This window comes from Oryx dammah, unplaced genomic scaffold, assembly GCF_014754425.2.
Source record: "Oryx dammah isolate SB20612 unplaced genomic scaffold, SCBI_Odam_1.1 HiC_scaffold_29, whole genome shotgun sequence".
NCBI classification, from domain to species: Eukaryota; Metazoa; Chordata; class Mammalia; order Artiodactyla; family Bovidae; genus Oryx; species Oryx dammah.
In genome coordinates, this window is record NW_024070213.1 from 80344154 (window position 1) to 80362988 (window position 18835).

At 37.4% G+C, this 18835-nt stretch overlaps 1 protein-coding gene across 2 annotated transcripts in view; it reads right to left on the bottom strand.

The window, feature by feature from the left end:
• The window catches only part of ADAMTS20 (ADAM metallopeptidase with thrombospondin type 1 motif 20), a 204936-nt gene that overhangs the window by 31299 nt on the left and 154802 nt on the right, over positions 1 to 18835 (bottom strand). The window contains exons 30-36 of one of the 2 annotated variants that reach the window (XM_040233797.1): positions 14949 to 15122; positions 14703 to 14873; positions 6857 to 7057; positions 3981 to 4110; positions 3675 to 3769; positions 3493 to 3587; positions 2828 to 2961 (exon numbers count right to left, since the gene is read on the bottom strand). In XM_040233797.1, coding sequence (XP_040089731.1) covers positions 2828 to 2961; positions 3493 to 3587; positions 3675 to 3769; positions 3981 to 4110; positions 6857 to 7057; positions 14703 to 14873; positions 14949 to 15122 — 1000 coding nt within the window. The remainder of the gene's footprint in view (positions 1 to 2827; positions 2962 to 3492; positions 3588 to 3674; positions 3770 to 3980; positions 4111 to 6856; positions 7058 to 14702; positions 14874 to 14948; positions 15123 to 18835) is intronic. The other variant, XM_040233796.1, reaches the window with a different exon arrangement.

The following is an 18835-nucleotide window of genomic DNA, read 5'->3' on the forward strand; positions in this document are numbered from 1 at the left end:
ATTTTCCAGGCGAGAATATTGGAGTGGGTTGCCATTTCCTTCTCCAGGGGATCTTCCTGACCCAGGGACTGAACCCAGGTCTCCTGCACTGCAGGCAGATTCTTTACCTTCTGAGCCACCAGGGAAGCCCCAATAAAGAGTCAAGGGTGGTGAAACGGAAAGGCTGCTTTATTTCAGAGGCCAGCAACCAGAGGACTGGGCAGGCTCCTATCCACAAGCCAGTTCCCCCACCACTGACAGTCAGTGGGCAAAAGCTTTTATAGACAAGAGGGAGGGGGCTACATGCAAAAACAGCACAGTCAGCTCTGAGAGTCACCTTGGAATTAGTCGTGCAGTAGTCTGATCAGAGTCATCCTGATTGCTTTAAGTACAGTTAGTCTTTAGTTCCAGGCTTTCCAGGTAGCGCTAGTGGTAAAGAACCAGCCTGACAAGGCAGGAGGCATAAGAAACTCGGGTTGGGTCCCTGGGTCAAGAGCATCCCGTGAAGGAGGAAATGGTAACCCACTCCAGTGTTCTTGCATGGAAAATTCCATAGACAGAGGAGCCGGAGGTCTATAGTCTGTGGGGTCACAAAGAGTCAGACACAACTGAAGCACCATGCACACACACACAGTCTTTAGTTCCAGGATCAGTTTCTTCCCATTTCTTTGAGGCCAGCTCTCAAAATTGTGGCAGCTTATGTCACAGCTACAGTCTGATGATCATCGTGTAGTTATCTTCTTCAACCTGGTGGGAGTTTCAGTATCTATAAGACAGCTCAAAGGATATGGCTCAGAATATTATCTATAGCCCTAGGGGAGGAACTAAAGATCCTTGACCTTGCCTAATGACTATTGGTCTCCTTTGACTGTTTTCCTTTGTTTCTGCATTTTCTCACTTCTATGATTAAACTTATTCTTTGGCTAAAGTTTCTCTACAGACAGAAGGCAGGCTGAGGACATGAAGGGCAAGAACCATAGGATCCTGCACCATTTCAGTGGTAGTTTGCAGAAATTCCATTCTTGGTGTTCTTAGTTTCTCAGTGAGAGAGGAAACAAGATCATCAGCAATAAGGGACTAGAGTGGAGGTATTAGAAATTTTAGAAGCTTGAAGCTGGAGAAGAAGCTGTGAGTTAGACATTGAAAGGAGTGGAGGGGGAATGGAGTAGGGTCCATGCAAGCTCAGGAGTCAGCATTTAAAGTAAATCAGTCAGGAGGCCTGTGTATTATTTGCCACACACACATTTCATGGTGCAGATGCAGAGCAGGTGAAAGGTTTAACTTAATCAAGACTGGAGTTTTGGCACACAAGTTTCAGGAAGGACAATGAAAGCAAGTGGAAAGTGTATACATTTAATATTGTATCTTCAGAGCCCAGCCCAATGCCTGGAGAAACGGCAGGTTTGTTAGATAAATGAATGAAAAATAAAAAGTTAACGAACAGCAAATAAGTTCCTAATTGTCCATTATTTACTCAGCAATGCTGACACAGCATATATTATTAAATAATAACTTTATTTATAGAGCACTTACTACCTACAGGGAATTTACTAGGTATGTTGCAAGTATTATCTCTTAATTCTATCCAAAAACAAAACATAAATAAATAAAAGAAGGAAAGAAGACATAAAAAGAAAGAAAAAGCTTGAGAGGCATCTTACTTTAGAAATGAGGGGATTTAGGCTTAGAGAACGGAGAAGGCAATGGCACCCCACTCCAGTACTCTTGCCTGGAAAATCCCATGGATGGAGGAGCCTGGTGGGCTGCAGTCCATGGGGTCGCACAGGGTCGGACACGACTGAAGTGACTTAGCAGCAGCAGCAGCAGGCTTAGAGAGAGATGCCCAAGGTCACAGACTAGTAACCAGATGAAGAGAGCTTACACTCAGGAGTCTAACTTCAGTTTATGATCATATCCAAAGCAGCGTAATCCTTCCTCACTATAGTAACAGTGGGTGTTTAGCAAATGGTAGCCACTATTACTGACAATAATAGTTCACCATCATATGACTGCAAGTTAGAGATTATGTATTCATGCATTCACAGTCTCAACATTTTTTTGTTTCTTTTTATGATTTAGGCACTATGCTAGGCTTTGGTGATTTAATTTTGATTGAGAGTTTCTGCTTCTGAAATGAACTTATTTGCCTTTTCATGTCACTATGTAATATCCAGGAGGGTAGACTGTCTGATGGTCAGTATATGTGAGGGTTCATAAATATACTTAAACTTTACTGTCCTGTAAATTGATTCCTAGAAAGGCAGCAGGTCCATAATCTGGAATTGTGGGTGGGAGGGACTTTAACTCTGCAATGCCAGTTACTAACTCGAAGAAGTGGGGCAAGTCACTTAATTCTGTAAGTGCATCTTAATTTTATCACTTGCAACAATATGATGAAATACTGCCTTATCTAGTATAAGGTTGTTAAAAAAAATCAAAGGAGACAAAGTATAAGAAAATATTAGACAAACTGTCACCTGAAACTAATGTTAATTATTACTTTAAACCTTTGCAGAAAGCTTATGCAACTACATTTAAAATATTGATTTCCTCATTTTTAATGTAATTTGGAATTTTAGGGTAGAGGATTATATCTCGGAAGGGCAATATCTTTATTACAACAGTATCTTTAGTAATAACAGTGTCATTACCACCACATTTTTATTAAGAATCCCCAAGGTCCATATTGTTGCATTGAAGAATGTAGCTAATAACATTTTTTTTTAATTTTTAAGTAACTATTTTACAATGCTAGACCCCAGATACCACATACACCATATAGAATATTGTTAAACTTGTATTAGCAAATAAATGTTTCTCATTTTCCAACTAGAGATTCAGTACTTACTTTTAATTTGCATGGAAGTAAGATCAATTCTTATTTTGCTAAAAACAGTGTGTCCAGCAGCCAGATAGTCATTTTTACATTCACAGTCTTGCCTCCTGCTTCCATTAAAAGGACATTCATATGGATTTCGTAGTCTATAACAACATTAGAATATTTTGGTGTTAGGTACAGTTATTAGACCATAATGTAAATAGTAACTTTGGAAGTGGGAGGGAGAAAGAAACCCTCTTCAATATTTTTTGTGTCAACAAGTTAAATGTGAAAGAAGTAAAAATCACTCAAGGTTAACGTACAAAATGATCAATGGGAAATTCAAGACTAGTTTGTAGAAAAATAATTCAGCTGTGGTTCTCCTAGCTTTTGTTACCAGAATCAACTTGATTGCTATGAAAACATACACAGGTCTTAAATTGTACCCTCCTCTGTTGTCCCATTGCTCACCCACAGCATCCTTCTTATTCAGTCTTTCTGTGAGTACATGTTAATACCCAAAGTTTGATTACTGAACAGGCATGGACAACATCTGGCTTATGTCCTAATATGTTCACCTGTTCTTAAATTACTTGTCCCGCTGCGAGCTATTCAACTACCACTCCAAACTCTGGAACTTCAGTTCTCTTGATGGACCATAAATATGCACAGAGAAGGCAAAATACAGCTCATACCTAAAACCATACACTTCAGAAAAGTTGTCTTCTTCACCTTTGACCAATGATATATATTCCTTAGGGTTCTGCAAGTGCATGCCAGCACAATAGATCTAAAGGGAAAAGGCAAAGATCTAGAAGAGCTTGTTTCAAAGTCAATGGTCAATGTTAAAATCAAATAAGAATTGTTTACATAATACCTTTGTTATTCTTCCTTTAATGTTAAGGTAATAGTCACCATCCTTGGTAATATTGTTTTTCACTTGTATTTCTTTACAGCTGGTAAAAGTTTTACCTTCAAGGACAAGTGAGTACAACTTATCAACAATGAACATATTACAGACACAACATGAATTTAACTTAATTATACCAATATTGTTATACTCTGAAAAAAGAAACCTTCATTTTGTGGAGTGTATGACTACTCTAAATATTTTTTTCAAATTTTAGTTAAAACTTCTTTAGAGCACTTAGTTTCTAAATAGATTTTTGAAGTCTTTACTTACAGTCACTGACATAACATTTCTTTTGAGCATCTGGTTTTAAATGCTTTAAACATAAATCACTGGACAGACCATTATCAGCCATGCATTCCACTCTTCTCTCCATCATCCCAACTCCACAAGTCACAGAGCACTGTAAATAGAGTAAAATTGGAAGATGAACTAATAAGACAGATAATAAGGCCAGTAAATATACATCTCCTCCTCCCTGACTAGGTCCTTTTAGAACAAACTGATGCTTCAGCCTCCCAGGAGGCTGAAGAGTCACAGGTGGGATAAATCCTTAAGAGACTGAATCTATTCTTTCTCAGTTACTGACTTCTTTCCCTTCATTTTGTTTAGTTATCTCAGCAGTATGTTGTAAATACTTGATAAATATGATTTAATGATGGTCATTCAAACTCCTGAGTTTTTACTCAGTGATACATGTTAAGTTTTCATAGCAATATTTACCTTCTTTTTATCAATTAAATTATACAGTGGAAGTGAGAAATAGATTTAAGGGACTAGATCTGAGAGATAGAGTGCCTGATGAACTATGGACAAAGGTTCATGACATTATACAGGAGACAGGGATCAAGACCATCCTCATGGAAAAGAAATGCAAAGAAGCAAAATGGCTGTCTGGGGAGGCCTTACAAATAGCTGTGAAAGGAAGAGAAGTGAAAAGCAAAGGAGAAAAGGAAAGGTATAAGCATCTGAATGCAGAGTTCCAAAGAACAGCAAGGAGAGATAAGAAAGCCTTTCTCAGCAATCAATGCAGAGAAATAGAGGAAAACAACAGAATGGGAAAGACTAGAGATCTCTTCAAGAAAACTAGAGATACCAAGGGAACATTTCATGCAAAGATGGGCTCAATAAAGGACAGAAATGGTCTGGACCTAACAGAAGCAGAAGATATTAAGAGGTGACAAGAATAAACAGAAGAATTGTACAAAAAGATCTTCACAACCCAGATAATCATGACAGTGTGATCACTCACCTAGAGCCAGACATCCTGGAATGTGAAGTCAAGTGAGACTTAGAAAGCATCACTATGAACAAAGCTAGTGGAGGTGATAGAATTCCAGTTGAGCTATTTCAAATCCTGAAAGATGATGCTATGAAAGTGCTGCCCTCAATATGCCAGCAAATTTGGAAAACTCAGCAGTGGCCACAGGACTGGAAAAGGTCAGTTTTCATTCCAATCCCAAAGAAAGGCAATGCCAAAGAATGCTCAAACTACCACACAATTGCATTCATCTCACACGCTAGTAAAGTAATGCTCAAAATTCTCCAAGCCAGGCTTCAGCAATACGTGAACTGTGAACTTCCAGATGTTCAAGCTGGTTTTAGAAAAGGCAGAGGAACCAGAGATCAAATTGACAACATCCACTGGATCATGGAAAAAGCAAGAGAGTTCCAGAAAAACATCTATTTCTGCTTTATTGACTATGCCAAAGCCTTCAACTGTGTGGATCACAAGAAACTGTGGAAAATCCTGAGAGAGATGGGCATACCAGACCACCTGACCTGCCTCCTGAGAAACCGATATGCAGGTCAGGAAGCAACAGTTAGAACTGGACATGGAACAACAGACTGGTTCCAAATAGGAAAAGGAGTACGTCAAGGCTGTATATCGTCACCCTGCTTATTTAACTTATATGCAGAGTACATCATGAGAAACGCTGGGCTGGAAGAAGCACAAGCAGGAATCAAGATTGCTGGGAGAAATATCAATAACCTCAGATATGCAGATGATACCACTCTTATGGCAGAAAGTGAAGAGGAACTAAAAAGCCTCTTGTTGAAAGTGAAAGAGGAGAGTGAAAAAGTTGGCTTAAAGCTCAACATTCAGAATGCTAAGATCATGGCATCTAGTCCCATCACTTCATGGGAAATAGATGAGGAAACAGTGGAAACAGTGTCAGACTTTATTTTCGGGGGGCTCCAAAATCACTGCAGATGCTGATCGCAGCCCTGAAATTAAAAGACTCTTACTCCTTGGAAGAAAAGTTATGACCAACCTAGATAGCATATTATAAAGCAGAGACATTACTTTGCCAACAAAGGTCCGTCTAGCCAAGGCTAAGGTTTTTCCAGTGGTCACGTGAGAGTTGGATTGTAAAGAAAGCTGAGCACCGAAGAATTGATGCTTTTGAACTGTGGTGTTGGAGAAGACTTTTGAGAGTCCCTTGGACTGCAAGGAGATCCAACCAGTCCATTCTAAAGGAGATCAGTCTTGGGTGTTCACTGGAAGGATTTATGCTGAAGCTGAAACTCTAATACTTAGGCCACCTCATGCGAAGAACTGACTCATTGGAAAAGACCCTGATGCTGGGAGGGATTGAGGGCAAGAGGAGAAGGGGATGACAGAGGATGAGATGGCTGGATGGCATCACTGACTCAATGGACATGATTTTGAGTAAACTCTCGGAGTTGGAGATAGACAGGGAGGCCTGGTGTGCTGCGATTCATGGGGTCACGAAGAGTCGGATACGACTGAGCGACTGAACTGAACTGAACATGTAAGTTTGCATAGCAATATTTACCTGCTTTCTGTCAATTAAATTGGAAATGGAACAGGGTACAAATAACCTATATTACTTATATGTTAAATTTATTTACTTTTTCACTGAATTAAAAAATGTTGCTTAAGTATCTGCTCAAAATGCAAGCCACTGTGCCAGGCTCTCTCAGGAACAGACTCAAGGATTAGTTATAAAGCAAATTATAGGAAACATAGAGACTAGATATTTGTACAAATAACTGACATAGTGATTGTTAGAAAATTAGGGTATGATACAACTCTGATATCTAGATTGATGTGCAGATTACCATGCACCCCACAGCTAGAAAATCTCATTCATAAGATTTTAAATTCATAATTAAATACTGACCTTGCTCCATTTTCCAACTTTCCAAGTGGCCATATGCAAACAGGTCCTAAAATTGCATTTGTAAACCTGAGGGGAAGGCAGCACAGGGCATACTCGATAGTCTATAGGCCATAGCTCATGAAGTTTATGTTTCTCCGTAGATTGGACCCCAACGCAATATGTAATCCTTTGTTGATAACTAAATCCACAGTTACCTGCACACTGAAAAATACAATGTTACAAGGGGTGAAGAAGATGCCCTTAAACTTAAGGATTCACAGCTTAGGGTTTCCCCACACAATCCCATTTATTAGCCTCATTTACAGATGGGTAAACAAAGGTTCAGAGACATTAGGCAACTTTCCCAGTAAATGGAAAGGATCCAGATTCAGGACTGACTGTCTATTTGTAGTGCCTATGTTTTTTGCTCGTTTGGGTTCTTTTTTTCTTTGCTTATTTTTCTTGTTGATATTTAAGAATAGCTTAACTGAATGAAAAGTTATCTCCTGATAAGCACAGATCTGGAAAAATGAAACATCAATGGTTCTTAACTGAAATAAAGGGCATTTATTAGTCTTAACATACTTGTAATTCTATATAAGTTTAGCATACATCTATCTTCATACACACAATATGATGTATATTACCATTGCCTAGAATAGGTAAGTGATTTAGATATAAATCAAAGATCCAGAGCAAAAATGGGCAAATAGATTTCTCACTCCAGAAAAAAGAAATAACAAGGAATAGAGTTACCTTCTAACCTAAAACAACAGAAACACCTGGACAAAATATATAAAACAATAGCTCTTAAGACACTGGGTATTAGGCAATAAAGGATAGTGATCCCTGGGAGATGGAAACAAAGTGACCCTGTAATTCCTCCAGCTTACTGCATTGAGAGAGTGCCCAGGTTTTGGAAAAAGGAAAGGGACCCCAATGGGACAGCAGAGTTGACTAGTGAAAACATGTGAGGACACCAACTGAGGCCAAGGTTGGACTGATCAAAAACTCATGAATCACTGTATCTGGCACGCACACAGGACCAGATACAGTGTCAGTTCCCTTCATTCAGACTGTAAAACCTTATATACATGCAGCAATAGGTACTGTATTCAAAAGGGTCTTGTGGCACAGTAGAGGGGAATAGCTAACCCTAGACTAAACAATGCACTGTGCAAGCATGCTAAGTCACTTCAGGCTTGTCTGACTCTTTGTGACCCCATGGACTTAACCTGCCAGGCTCCTCTGTCCATGGGATTCTCCGGGCAAGAATACTGGAGTGGTTTGTCATGGCCTCCTCCAGGGGATCTTCCTGACCCAGGGATCCAACCCAGGTCTCCCGCATTGCAGGCAGATTCTTTACCACCTGAGCCACCAGGGAAGGCCTAAACAATGCTTTGGGATTTTTTAAATGTAAGACCAGAGTCATAACACACCTGTCTCACATTAAAAAACTGTAAGAGCTAGACAAGAAAAGTGCAAACTGCTTACAAACAAAATAACTACATTCTGGAACAAAGTTCAAAATATACATACAGATACAGGAATAAAAACTATCCAGTAGCCAACAATAAAAATCAAAGTTCACAATAAAAAATAACTAGCATGCGAAGTCGCTCAGTCGTGTCCGACTCTTTGCGACCCCATAGACTGTAGCTTACCAGGCTCCTCTGTCCATGGGATTTTCCAGGCAATAGTCCTGGAGTGGATTGCCATTTCCTTCTCCAGGGAAAGAGACAGGAAAATATAAACTACGATGAGAAAAATCTATCTATCAAAGAAGACCCTGAGGGGTGAGTGACATCAGTGAAAGTGGCAGAGCAACGATGTCTGAAAATGTTCTCTTCTATAAACGCAGTGAGAAAACTGGCAACACATGAAAATCAACTTTTTCTGAGCTCTGTAAACTAACCAAAGGCTTGCTGCAATCCTGGAAGCATTTATTAAAGAAATAAAGCTAAATCTTGGAAGAAGAGTTTTGTATGTTTTAGGTGCTCTATTTCCATTCCCCCTCTTCAGCCCTATTGTGGCCTTGAAAATCAATACCTCTGCAAACATGGTGAAGAACAAAAGCCTGGAAGCCACCAGAGGAACTGAAATGTCTAAGCCTCATTTCCAGAAAACTATCATTATTTGAACTGTTTGGTGCTTTTCTGAAAGACCTCCCTTGCAAGTCTCTCTTTATTTGACTTTACTCGGCACTTGCCCAGTGCTAGAAGCCTTCTCCTTGGGGGCATTTTTGGACACAATTAAAGGCTATGTTTAACTTTGCAACTTCCACAGGAGGTGGATAAGCAGGCAATCAATGGGCAACCCAAAAAAGCTTAAAAGGAAAAGTTTGGAAAAGAAATGTCCACAGGGCTTTAAAGGCTCCAACAGAGTCATAAACAACTAGGAGGCCATGGACATCCACAAGTTTATCCAGGGCTGTGGCAAACTTAGGAAATAACTGAGAAGTGCCTACACTCTCACTCCTGACTGATGTCATGGTTCTGCATAAGCAGGAAGTAAAGTTAAGGAACAGTTGTCTGTTGGAGGTGCTCACACATTACACAGAGCCCCTTGGCAAAGACTGGAGATTAATGGTTCCAAATAACTCAGAAAATAATTATCCAGTCATAAGTTTAAAACTAAACTAATCACATAGAGACTTTAATGACCACATGTGACAAAGGAAACAGACTTTACAGCTAGTTCAGAAAAGTCACAAACAACAACAAACAGTAGTAAACAAACTATGGGGAGATGGGAGAACATGTGTAGAAATCCATGTAGACCCCTAAACAAGTAAATAGGTTGAATTAATAATCAGAAAATTTCACACAATCAAAAATCCAGGACTAGAGGCTTCATTGGTGAATTGCCCCAAATGTTTAGAGAAGAATTAGCACCAACCCTTCCAAAACACTTCCAAAACACAGAATAGAAAAGAACACTTCCTAATGAGCCCAGTATTTCCCTCATGCCAAAACTAGATGAAGACATATCAAGGGAAAAATACTACAGACCAATATCTCTTATGAATATAAATGCAAAAATGCTCAACAAAACACTAACAAAACAATCCCAGAAGCAAATAAAAAGGATTGTACATCAAGACAAAGTGAGATTTATCCCAGGAATGTAAGATTGTTTCAATATATGAAAATCAATCAGTAGACTACATCATAGGAAGAGACTCATATACAAAGACCATGTATCTCAATAGATGCAGAAAAAGCATTTAACAAAATCTAACACATTTTTATGATATAAACACTAAGCAAACTAGGTATATAAGGACATGATAACAGAATCTACAAAAAAACTTCATAGCTAACATATTTAATTATGAAAATTGAAAGAAAATTTTCCTCCAAAGAGGAAGGTGTCTGTTTTTACCACTTCTACTCAACAGATTTGGAGTTTCTAGCCAGGGAAACTAGACAAGAAAAGAAGTAAAAAGCATCCATATTTAAAGGAAAAAGTAAAACTACCTGAATTTGCAAATGATATACTTCTACATATAGAAAAGTAATCTATACTAAAAAACAAAAAAAGAACTGGCCTCCATAAATGTGTTTTAACATACAAAAATTAATTATATTTCTGCACATTATAAATGGATAAGCAGAAAATGAAGAGTACAATTCCATTTTCAGAACATAAAAAATTAATAAAATTCTTAGGAACAAAATTAACCACAGAAGTGTAAGGTCTGCACAATGAAAATTATAAACTTTAAAACATCCTTGAAAAAAATTAAGTCCTAAATAAATGGAAAGGTCATGTTCATGGATTAGAAGACACAGTTAAGATGGTAATATTCCTCAACTTGATAATGAGTCAGTGATGCTGAAGTGTACATACAATGTGACAAGCTCATCCTAAAATTTACATAGGAATGTAAGGGACACAGCGTAAGCAAATAATCTTGAAAAAGAAAAGCAAAATTTGTTCCCTCCAGTTCCTGATTTCAAAACTTACAATAAAACTACCTTACTATAAAATCATGATTATGTGGAACCAATATAAGGACAGACACATAAGTCAGGTAACTGAATTGAGAGTTCAGAAATAACTCTTGAATAACAGATAATTCAATGCAGAAAGAATAATTTTTCCAAAAATTGTGTTGAAATATCTGGATAGCCACATGCAAAAGGATAAAGTTGGATTCCACTTTACATCATATACAAAAATATAATACAAAGTGGATCACAGACCTAAATGTAACAGCTAAAGTTATAAAATTCTTAGAAAAAAATATAAGCTTTGTAATCTTATTTTCTTAGATAAGATACCTAAAGTATAAGTGAACAAAAATGAATATGACATCATCAAATTAAATATATTTGTATGTAAAAAGATACTAAGGAAATGAAAACACAGGATTAAAATTTACAACTGACATCACAGAAATACAAGTATCATAAAAGATTATTGCAAACAATTATATACCAACTAATTAGACAACCTAGAAGACATGGATGGATAAATGGATAAATTTCTAGAAACGTACAGTCTCCCAAAACTGAACCAGGAAAACACAAAATATATGAACAGACTCATTACCAGTAGTGCAATTATATCAGTAGTAAAGCAACTCTTAAAAAACAACAATCCAGGACCAGACTGCTTCACAGGTAAATCCTATCAAACATTTAGAGAAAAGTTAACATCTATCTATTCAAAATATCCCCCAAAATTGATGAAGGAACACTTTTCAATTCATTCTACAAGGCCAGCATTACCTTGATACCAAAACTTACAAAAACTAGACAAATAATCACACACACAAACACACACACACATACATACACACAAATACAGATCAATATCACTGATGAACACAGATGTAAAAATCCTCAACAAAATATTAGCAAACCAAATTCAAGTGGAGTTTAGTCCAGGGATACAAGGCTGTTTCAATATCCACTAGTCAACATTCATGATACACCACATTAAGAAAATGAAGGATAAAAATCATATGATTATCTTAATAGTACAGGCAACATACCTAAATATATTAATGATAAAAATTATATATGATAAACCCATAACTAACATCACACGTAATGATGAAAAGTTGAAAACTTTTCCTCTAATAACAGGAACAAGTCAAGAATCCCCACTCATCACTTTTATTCAACATAGTTTTAGAAGTTATAACCATAGTGGTCAGAAAAAAAAAAAAAAAAGACAAAAGGCATTCAAATTGGAAAGGAAGAAGTAAAATTTTCACCATTTGCAGAGGACAAGATATTATACATAGAAAACTCTGAAGACGTCACCAAAAAAGCTATTAGAACTAATAAATAAATTCAGTAAAGTTGTGGAATACAAAATAAATGTACAGAAATCTATTGCATTTCTATACATTAATAATGGACTGTCATAAAGAGAAAACCAATTTTAGTTCCATTTATGCTGCTAAGTCACTTCAGTCGTGTCCAACTCTGTGCGACCCCATAGACGGCAGCCCACCAGGCTCCCCCGTCCTTGGGATTCTTGCCATTTCCTTCTCCAATGCTTGAAAGTGAAAAGTGAAAGTGAAGTCGCTCAGTTGTGTCTGACTCTCCGAAACCCCATGGACTGCAGCTTACCAGGCTCCTCTGTCCATGGGATTTTCCAGGCAAGGGTACTGGAGTGGGGTGCCATTGCCTTCTCCGACACATATGCTACTTCTACCCATTTCCCTTGTTTTCTACAGAACCGGTCTAATTGTAAAACTGTATTATACTTAAGAGTCCCTCCAATCGGCTACCAACACCATCCTCCAATGGATACCGTGGCCATGCAGTATCACATAGGAAGACCAGGTGTGTCTTCTTTAAGTCCTGGGGATCAAATCTATCCCAGTTTTTCAGGATACAGTTCAAAGGAGTGAGGCTGGAATTGTTAGCTCCCGTCTTGTCCTTAAGAATCCCGGACAAGCCCCCAAGATGAAGGTTGTTGCTGAATCCCACAAAGACGCCGGGATTCTTGGCCTCCAGAGGAGAAGAATTCAATCAGGGGCCAGAGACGAGGCTTGATCACTCAGAGTTTTTGTGTAATAAAGTTCTATTAAAGTATAAAGGAGATAGAGAAAACTTCTGACATAGGCATCAGAAGGGGGCAGAAAGAGTACCCATTCCATTTATAGCCTCCTTTAAAAGAATAAAATATCTAGGACTACATTTAACCAGTAAAGTGAAAGACTTGTACTTTGCAAACTATAAAACATTGGTGAAATAAGCAGAATAAGACACATATAAACAGAAAGATATAACAGGTGCATTTGGACTGGAAGAACTAATATGTTAAAGTGTCCCTACTACACAAAGCCATCTACAGATGTAATGCAATCCCTATCAAAATATCAGTGGAATTTTTCACAGAAGTAGAACACAGAATCCTAAAATTTGAATTGAATCATTAAATGCCTGGAATAGCTATAGCAATCTTGAGGAAAAAAAAAAAGTTGGAGGTATCAAACTCTGCTTTCAAACTATATTATAAAGCTATCGTAATCAAAACTCTATCAATACAGAATTGTAAAGTAAAAATTAAAAAAAAAAACTCTATGATACTGACATAAAAACAGACACATACATGAATGGTACAGAACAGAAAGCCCCCAGATAAATTTATGCTTATGTGATCAATCAAACAACAAAAAAGCTAAGAATATACAACGGAGAATAGACAGTCTTATCAATAAATGGCATTGGGGAAACTGGACAGCTACATGCAAAAGAATGAAACTGGACAACTTTCTTACAACTTATATAAAAATAAACTTAAAATGACTAGAGATTTAAATATAGTGCCTGAAACCATAAAACTCCCAGAAGAAAACATAGGTAATATATTCTTTCACACCAGGCTTAGCAGTGTTTTTTCTTTTTTTTTTTTTTTTTGTATACATCTCCTTAAGCAAGGGTAACAAAAGCAAAAGCAAACAAGTGGGTCCTCAGCACATTAAAAATCTTTTACATAGCTAAGGAAACTATCAACAACATGAAAAGGCACCCTACCGAATGGGACAATATATTTGCAAAAGTACACCTGATAATAAATAAGCTTACACAACTCAGTATCATAAAAATAAATAAAAGCAAACAGTCCAGCTAAAAAACGGGCAGAGAACCTGAATAGACACTTTTCCAAGGAAGACATACAGATGGCCAACAGACACATGAAAAAATGTTCAGCATTATTAATCATCAAGGAAATTCAAATCAAAACCATGACATCACCTCATACTTGTCAGAATGGCTATAAACAGAAAGATTTAAAAAAAACAAGTGTTGGCAAGGATGTGGAAAAAAGGTAACCCCCATGCACTTCTGGTGGAGATATAAATTGGTACATTCACTGTGGAAAATATTATAGAGTTTCCTCAAAAAATTGTAAGTAGAATTACCATATGATTCACTAACTCAAAACAATATATGCACCCCAATATTCATAGCACCATTAATTACAACATCCAAGATATGATAGCAATCTGTTTCCATAAATAAATAAATAAAGTATATACTTCATATATACACCTTAAACTTGTACAGTGCTGTGGGTCAATTATACCTAAATAAAACTGGAAGAAAAAAATTTTTTTAAGCAGCCAACTATGCAGGCCCAGATGCCAAACTGTTCCTGGTAGTTGGTTTCACAGTTATCACGACTTGACACTTCCAGAAATGCACCAGAATTTAACATGCATGTCACTATTCCTGTATTTGCACCATCTAATCTCCCAGTGCTTTTATTCCTTAGGTTAATATACACACTATGACCCGCTCCCATGTTCAAATTCAGACGCAGTTTCAACTGTATCAAATTTGAGACTCAATTTTACTTTTTAAGAGTGAAAATCCTCAACTTCCTTTCTTTGCCTTACCTGGGATGAGTCTCCTGTTAGCACGATATACTTGCAGGGAGAGTTTCTGCACTTTTTCACCGCGAGAGGTCTGGTCGCGAGGTCACAGAAACTCTCACTCACTTGAATGTTTTGTGCATCCATGCACTTCACTTGCCGATATGTCTCTCTTTTCTTACACGATATTGAGCACTAGAAACACAATGATGAAATGAAAACACTCTCTCACTGAACGGCTGTGTGAAAAGTTTACCTGACAATACTCACATCCAACCACTCTCCTGCCGCCCAGTGGTACTGTATGCAGTCCCGATGCCAACACTCTCTCTGAAAATAAGGCCGCCTGGACGGATCACACTTTTCTTCCGCCACCCGACCAACTCCTCTGAGTCTGCAGTACACATCCCTCTGCTGAACTCCGGAGCCGCAGGTCACAGAGCACTGTGAAGAAGCCCAAACGATTTGAATAATCAACTGCTGCTGCTACGTCGCTTCAGTCGTGTCCGACTCTGTGCGACCCCACAGACGGCAGCCCACTAGGCTCCCCCGTCCCTGGGACTCTCCAGGCAAGAACACTGGAGTGGGTTGCCATTTCCTTCTCCAATGCATGAAAGTGAAAAGTGAAAGTGAAGTCGCTCAGTCGTGCCTGACTCTTAGCGACCGCATGGACTGCAGCCTACCAGGCTCCTCCGTCCATGGGATTTTCCAGGCAAGAGTACTGGAGTGGGGCGCCATTGCCTTCTCCATAATCAACTAACAAATATAAAATTATGTAAAAATCACAAAATAGAGTCATGACCTATTTTCTTGTTTCTTTTAACGTAGCCTGGTATTATATCACGAATAAGAAAATACACGCAGGAAGTATTTTTAACATTGTCTGGTCTGGAGCAGCTATTCGAATACACAAATAGATGTTCTTTATTTTGCAATATTTATTCAAGTCGTATAGAAACTATGACCTGATACTCTATCCGAATTGGTAATTCTCTTCTGACTTAAACATGCTTAGTATCTACAAAATTTGCCACAACATTCAATCAAACTATTCTACTATTACATTGCTTTTGAAAATTATTTAAATCCTTACACTGTATGCATAATTTCCCTCAAAGCAACAATAAGTTCCAAGTTTGGGTTCATCTTTATACCTACAATAGGTACTATAGCATGGGTGTCCTAATATTTGTTGACATGATTATATTTCAATAGAGAGGTGTTTGAGGAAACTGTGTCAACTTACAGTTTACCTAGGCAACCTTGCCTTAACCTCTCCAGATCTCATTTGCCTTATCTGCAAAAAGAAGATTTTGCGTTGTTTGTAAAATTTCATAGAACTTGTTCCACACATTTATTACTGACAGTAGATCTTCAAAGGAAGTACCAGACTGAGGTCCTGAGTCTCAGAGATGTTAAGTCTTTTGCCTGAGCTGCTGACTGGAGTCACTGGTGAGGCAGATTTAAGCTCACTTCTTTCCAAACTCTCCTTGTGCTGCCTCCAGGGAACAGAGAAGGACTTGGAAGCCTCTCAGGGCTTTTTCAGCTCCACAAGGCCAAGCCATAAAACAACAGAGCCTGACCACAACCAAGAGCTGTGATGCCAATAGTAATAAAGTATGGACAATGTCTAAGGGTATTTATTTAATTTGTGAGCTTGGTTTTTATACTCTTTGTTATTCCAGAAGGGATTGGAGGTCATATTGAGTGTTATGTGGGGCCTTATCATTGTTCCCAACTGTGATAGTATAAGGATAAAAATTCAGGTTTTTCATTAAGGTCTTTATTTATACAAGATTCCCAGAGTCACTGATCTCTCTTTCCTAACAGTAAATATTTATCTGCAGAATATAGTTTCATCATGAACTTAAAAAAACTTTTAAAGCCCCAAATGCTAAAAAACTTAGTTCACTTGATAGATTCAAATTTCTGTAATAGATTCTTATAGCAGTTTTACTCTAGAGGTCCCTTTAAATTTAGTTTTTTGTGTTGTGTCTGTAAATAGCAACCACTGACTCAAAAGAGAATTTTTATATTATTTTTTAACTTACGAAGAATATTCTGCATATCTATGTAGCTTACTTATACATGCATGCTAAGTCACTTCAGTTGTGTCTGAGTCTTCACGATCCCATGGACGATAGCCCACCAGACTCATCTGTCCCTGGGATTCTCCAGGCCCTCCTCCAGGGGATCTTCCCATCCCAGGGATCGAACTCGTGTTTCTTATGTCTCCTGCATTGGCAGGCTGGTTCTTTACCACTGGCACCACCTGGGAAGCCCGTAAGTTACTTATACTAACCCTCAATTAATGCTTTTGCAGTTGAATTTTGCCAACTTGTTGAATGTATTTTTTTAAAAAAATGGCTCCTTTGTATGCAGATAATAATCACATATTATTTTGTGTATTTTGTCCAGGGTACAATATTAAGCAGGCAAAGATGTTGGGATGTGGTTTTGCTTATTTGAACCTCTGGTGAAAATGTTTAGCCTATAAAATAAGACTCCTGCAAACATTTTCCAGCAATAATTACAGAAATATAAACTATATTTAGAAAACTTTCTACCTCTAAACCTGAAAAAAAAATATTCCTGAAAAAGAAATAAACAAAAGACAGCTTAGTAAAAAGTTTTGTCAGACAAATATAATATTCTGTTATTCAATAATCCAAGTTGCTGATTGATCCTGACTGACCATAGCACAGGTTTAGAAGACTCCACTGAGGCCCCGAGTAACTACTATTGTGGAGCTCATGCTCAAAGGAAACAAACCAACAAACAACAACAAAAAAAAAAATGAAAAAACTGGACTATTGGACTACTGCTTGCTTTTCTTTTCTTTTTTTAAGAGAGAAGAATATAAAAGACTAAACTGATATATTTCAGATTTGAACAGAGAAGAGAACCCATTGCTTAAGTGAAATATTTCTTAGCTTAGTGTCATCAATAACCCTAACTGCCAAGTCCAACAAAAACTTTTCATGTCTTTTCTTAGTTAATCTCACTGACACATTCAACACCACTAACCATGTTCTGTTGAGCCATTCTGGCTTCAGTCCTCTCTGGTTCCAGGTACTTTTCTCTTTGAGTCCTTAATTGACTCTATTTTCTTTGTTTAGCCTTTAAATGTTAGTGTTTCCCAGGGTTTATAACTTGCTTCTCTTTATACTTTATGAGGTCTCTCTAAGCAATTTCTTCTATATACCAATAATTTCTAAATCTGTTCTTTCCAGCTGGAATAGTAACCCCCTCCATAATTCTTGTCTGGAGAATTCAATTGACAGAGGAGCCTGGAGGGCTACAGTCCATGGGAATGCAAAGAGTTGGACACAGATGAACAACTAACTCTACTTTTTACACTTTTTTATATATTGACAAGATTTTCATGTGTTTTCTACATAGATTTGTCAAAGGCATCTCAAATCCAACATTTCCAAAGGAGAACTTATGGCCTTTTCCCATCAGCTCCTCTTCCAGTTGTAAATGGTGTGAAGATATAACAACTCACTCTTAACTCCAGCAATGTATTACTATTAGAATGACCTCCCAAGGTATACCCTTAAGTCCAAAATAGGCAACCTTATTCAACAGCTTTATAGAGCCACATATTTATAAGCACATTAAATGTTGTCTTTCTTTAAAAATCCAAGTAACTCATATGAAGGCAATTTGAGGCTATTATTACATGTATGACACAAATAATTGATTTAAGGCACTAACTCACCACCACTGTATAATTTAATTCAGATAGGAAAAGTCTGCCAAATTTCCTACTTATGCATAAATGTACTACAACACTACAACTGTCCAACACAAGCCTGGACAGTGGAAGTGTAGAAGATAAATTTTAGCCAATCCACAGGTACAATAGCCATGTTAGCTACTACAGAACAGAGATGAAGAAATGTTAGAACATGCTTTGCCAAAATGGGTTCATTAATGCTAATTCACTCTGTCATTTAACATAATTTTAAATAATCATTTAAATAATCATTTAAAATGTAATAGTAAACTCCTTCCTTGATGCATTATTTATAATTTCCTGTTAATGGAATAAGATTTTGATTTTATTACAGTCAGTTATTTGTAAGATTTATATTATTATTATATAATTATATAATAATATTATATTATTATTTATATTTTATTTCAAGTGA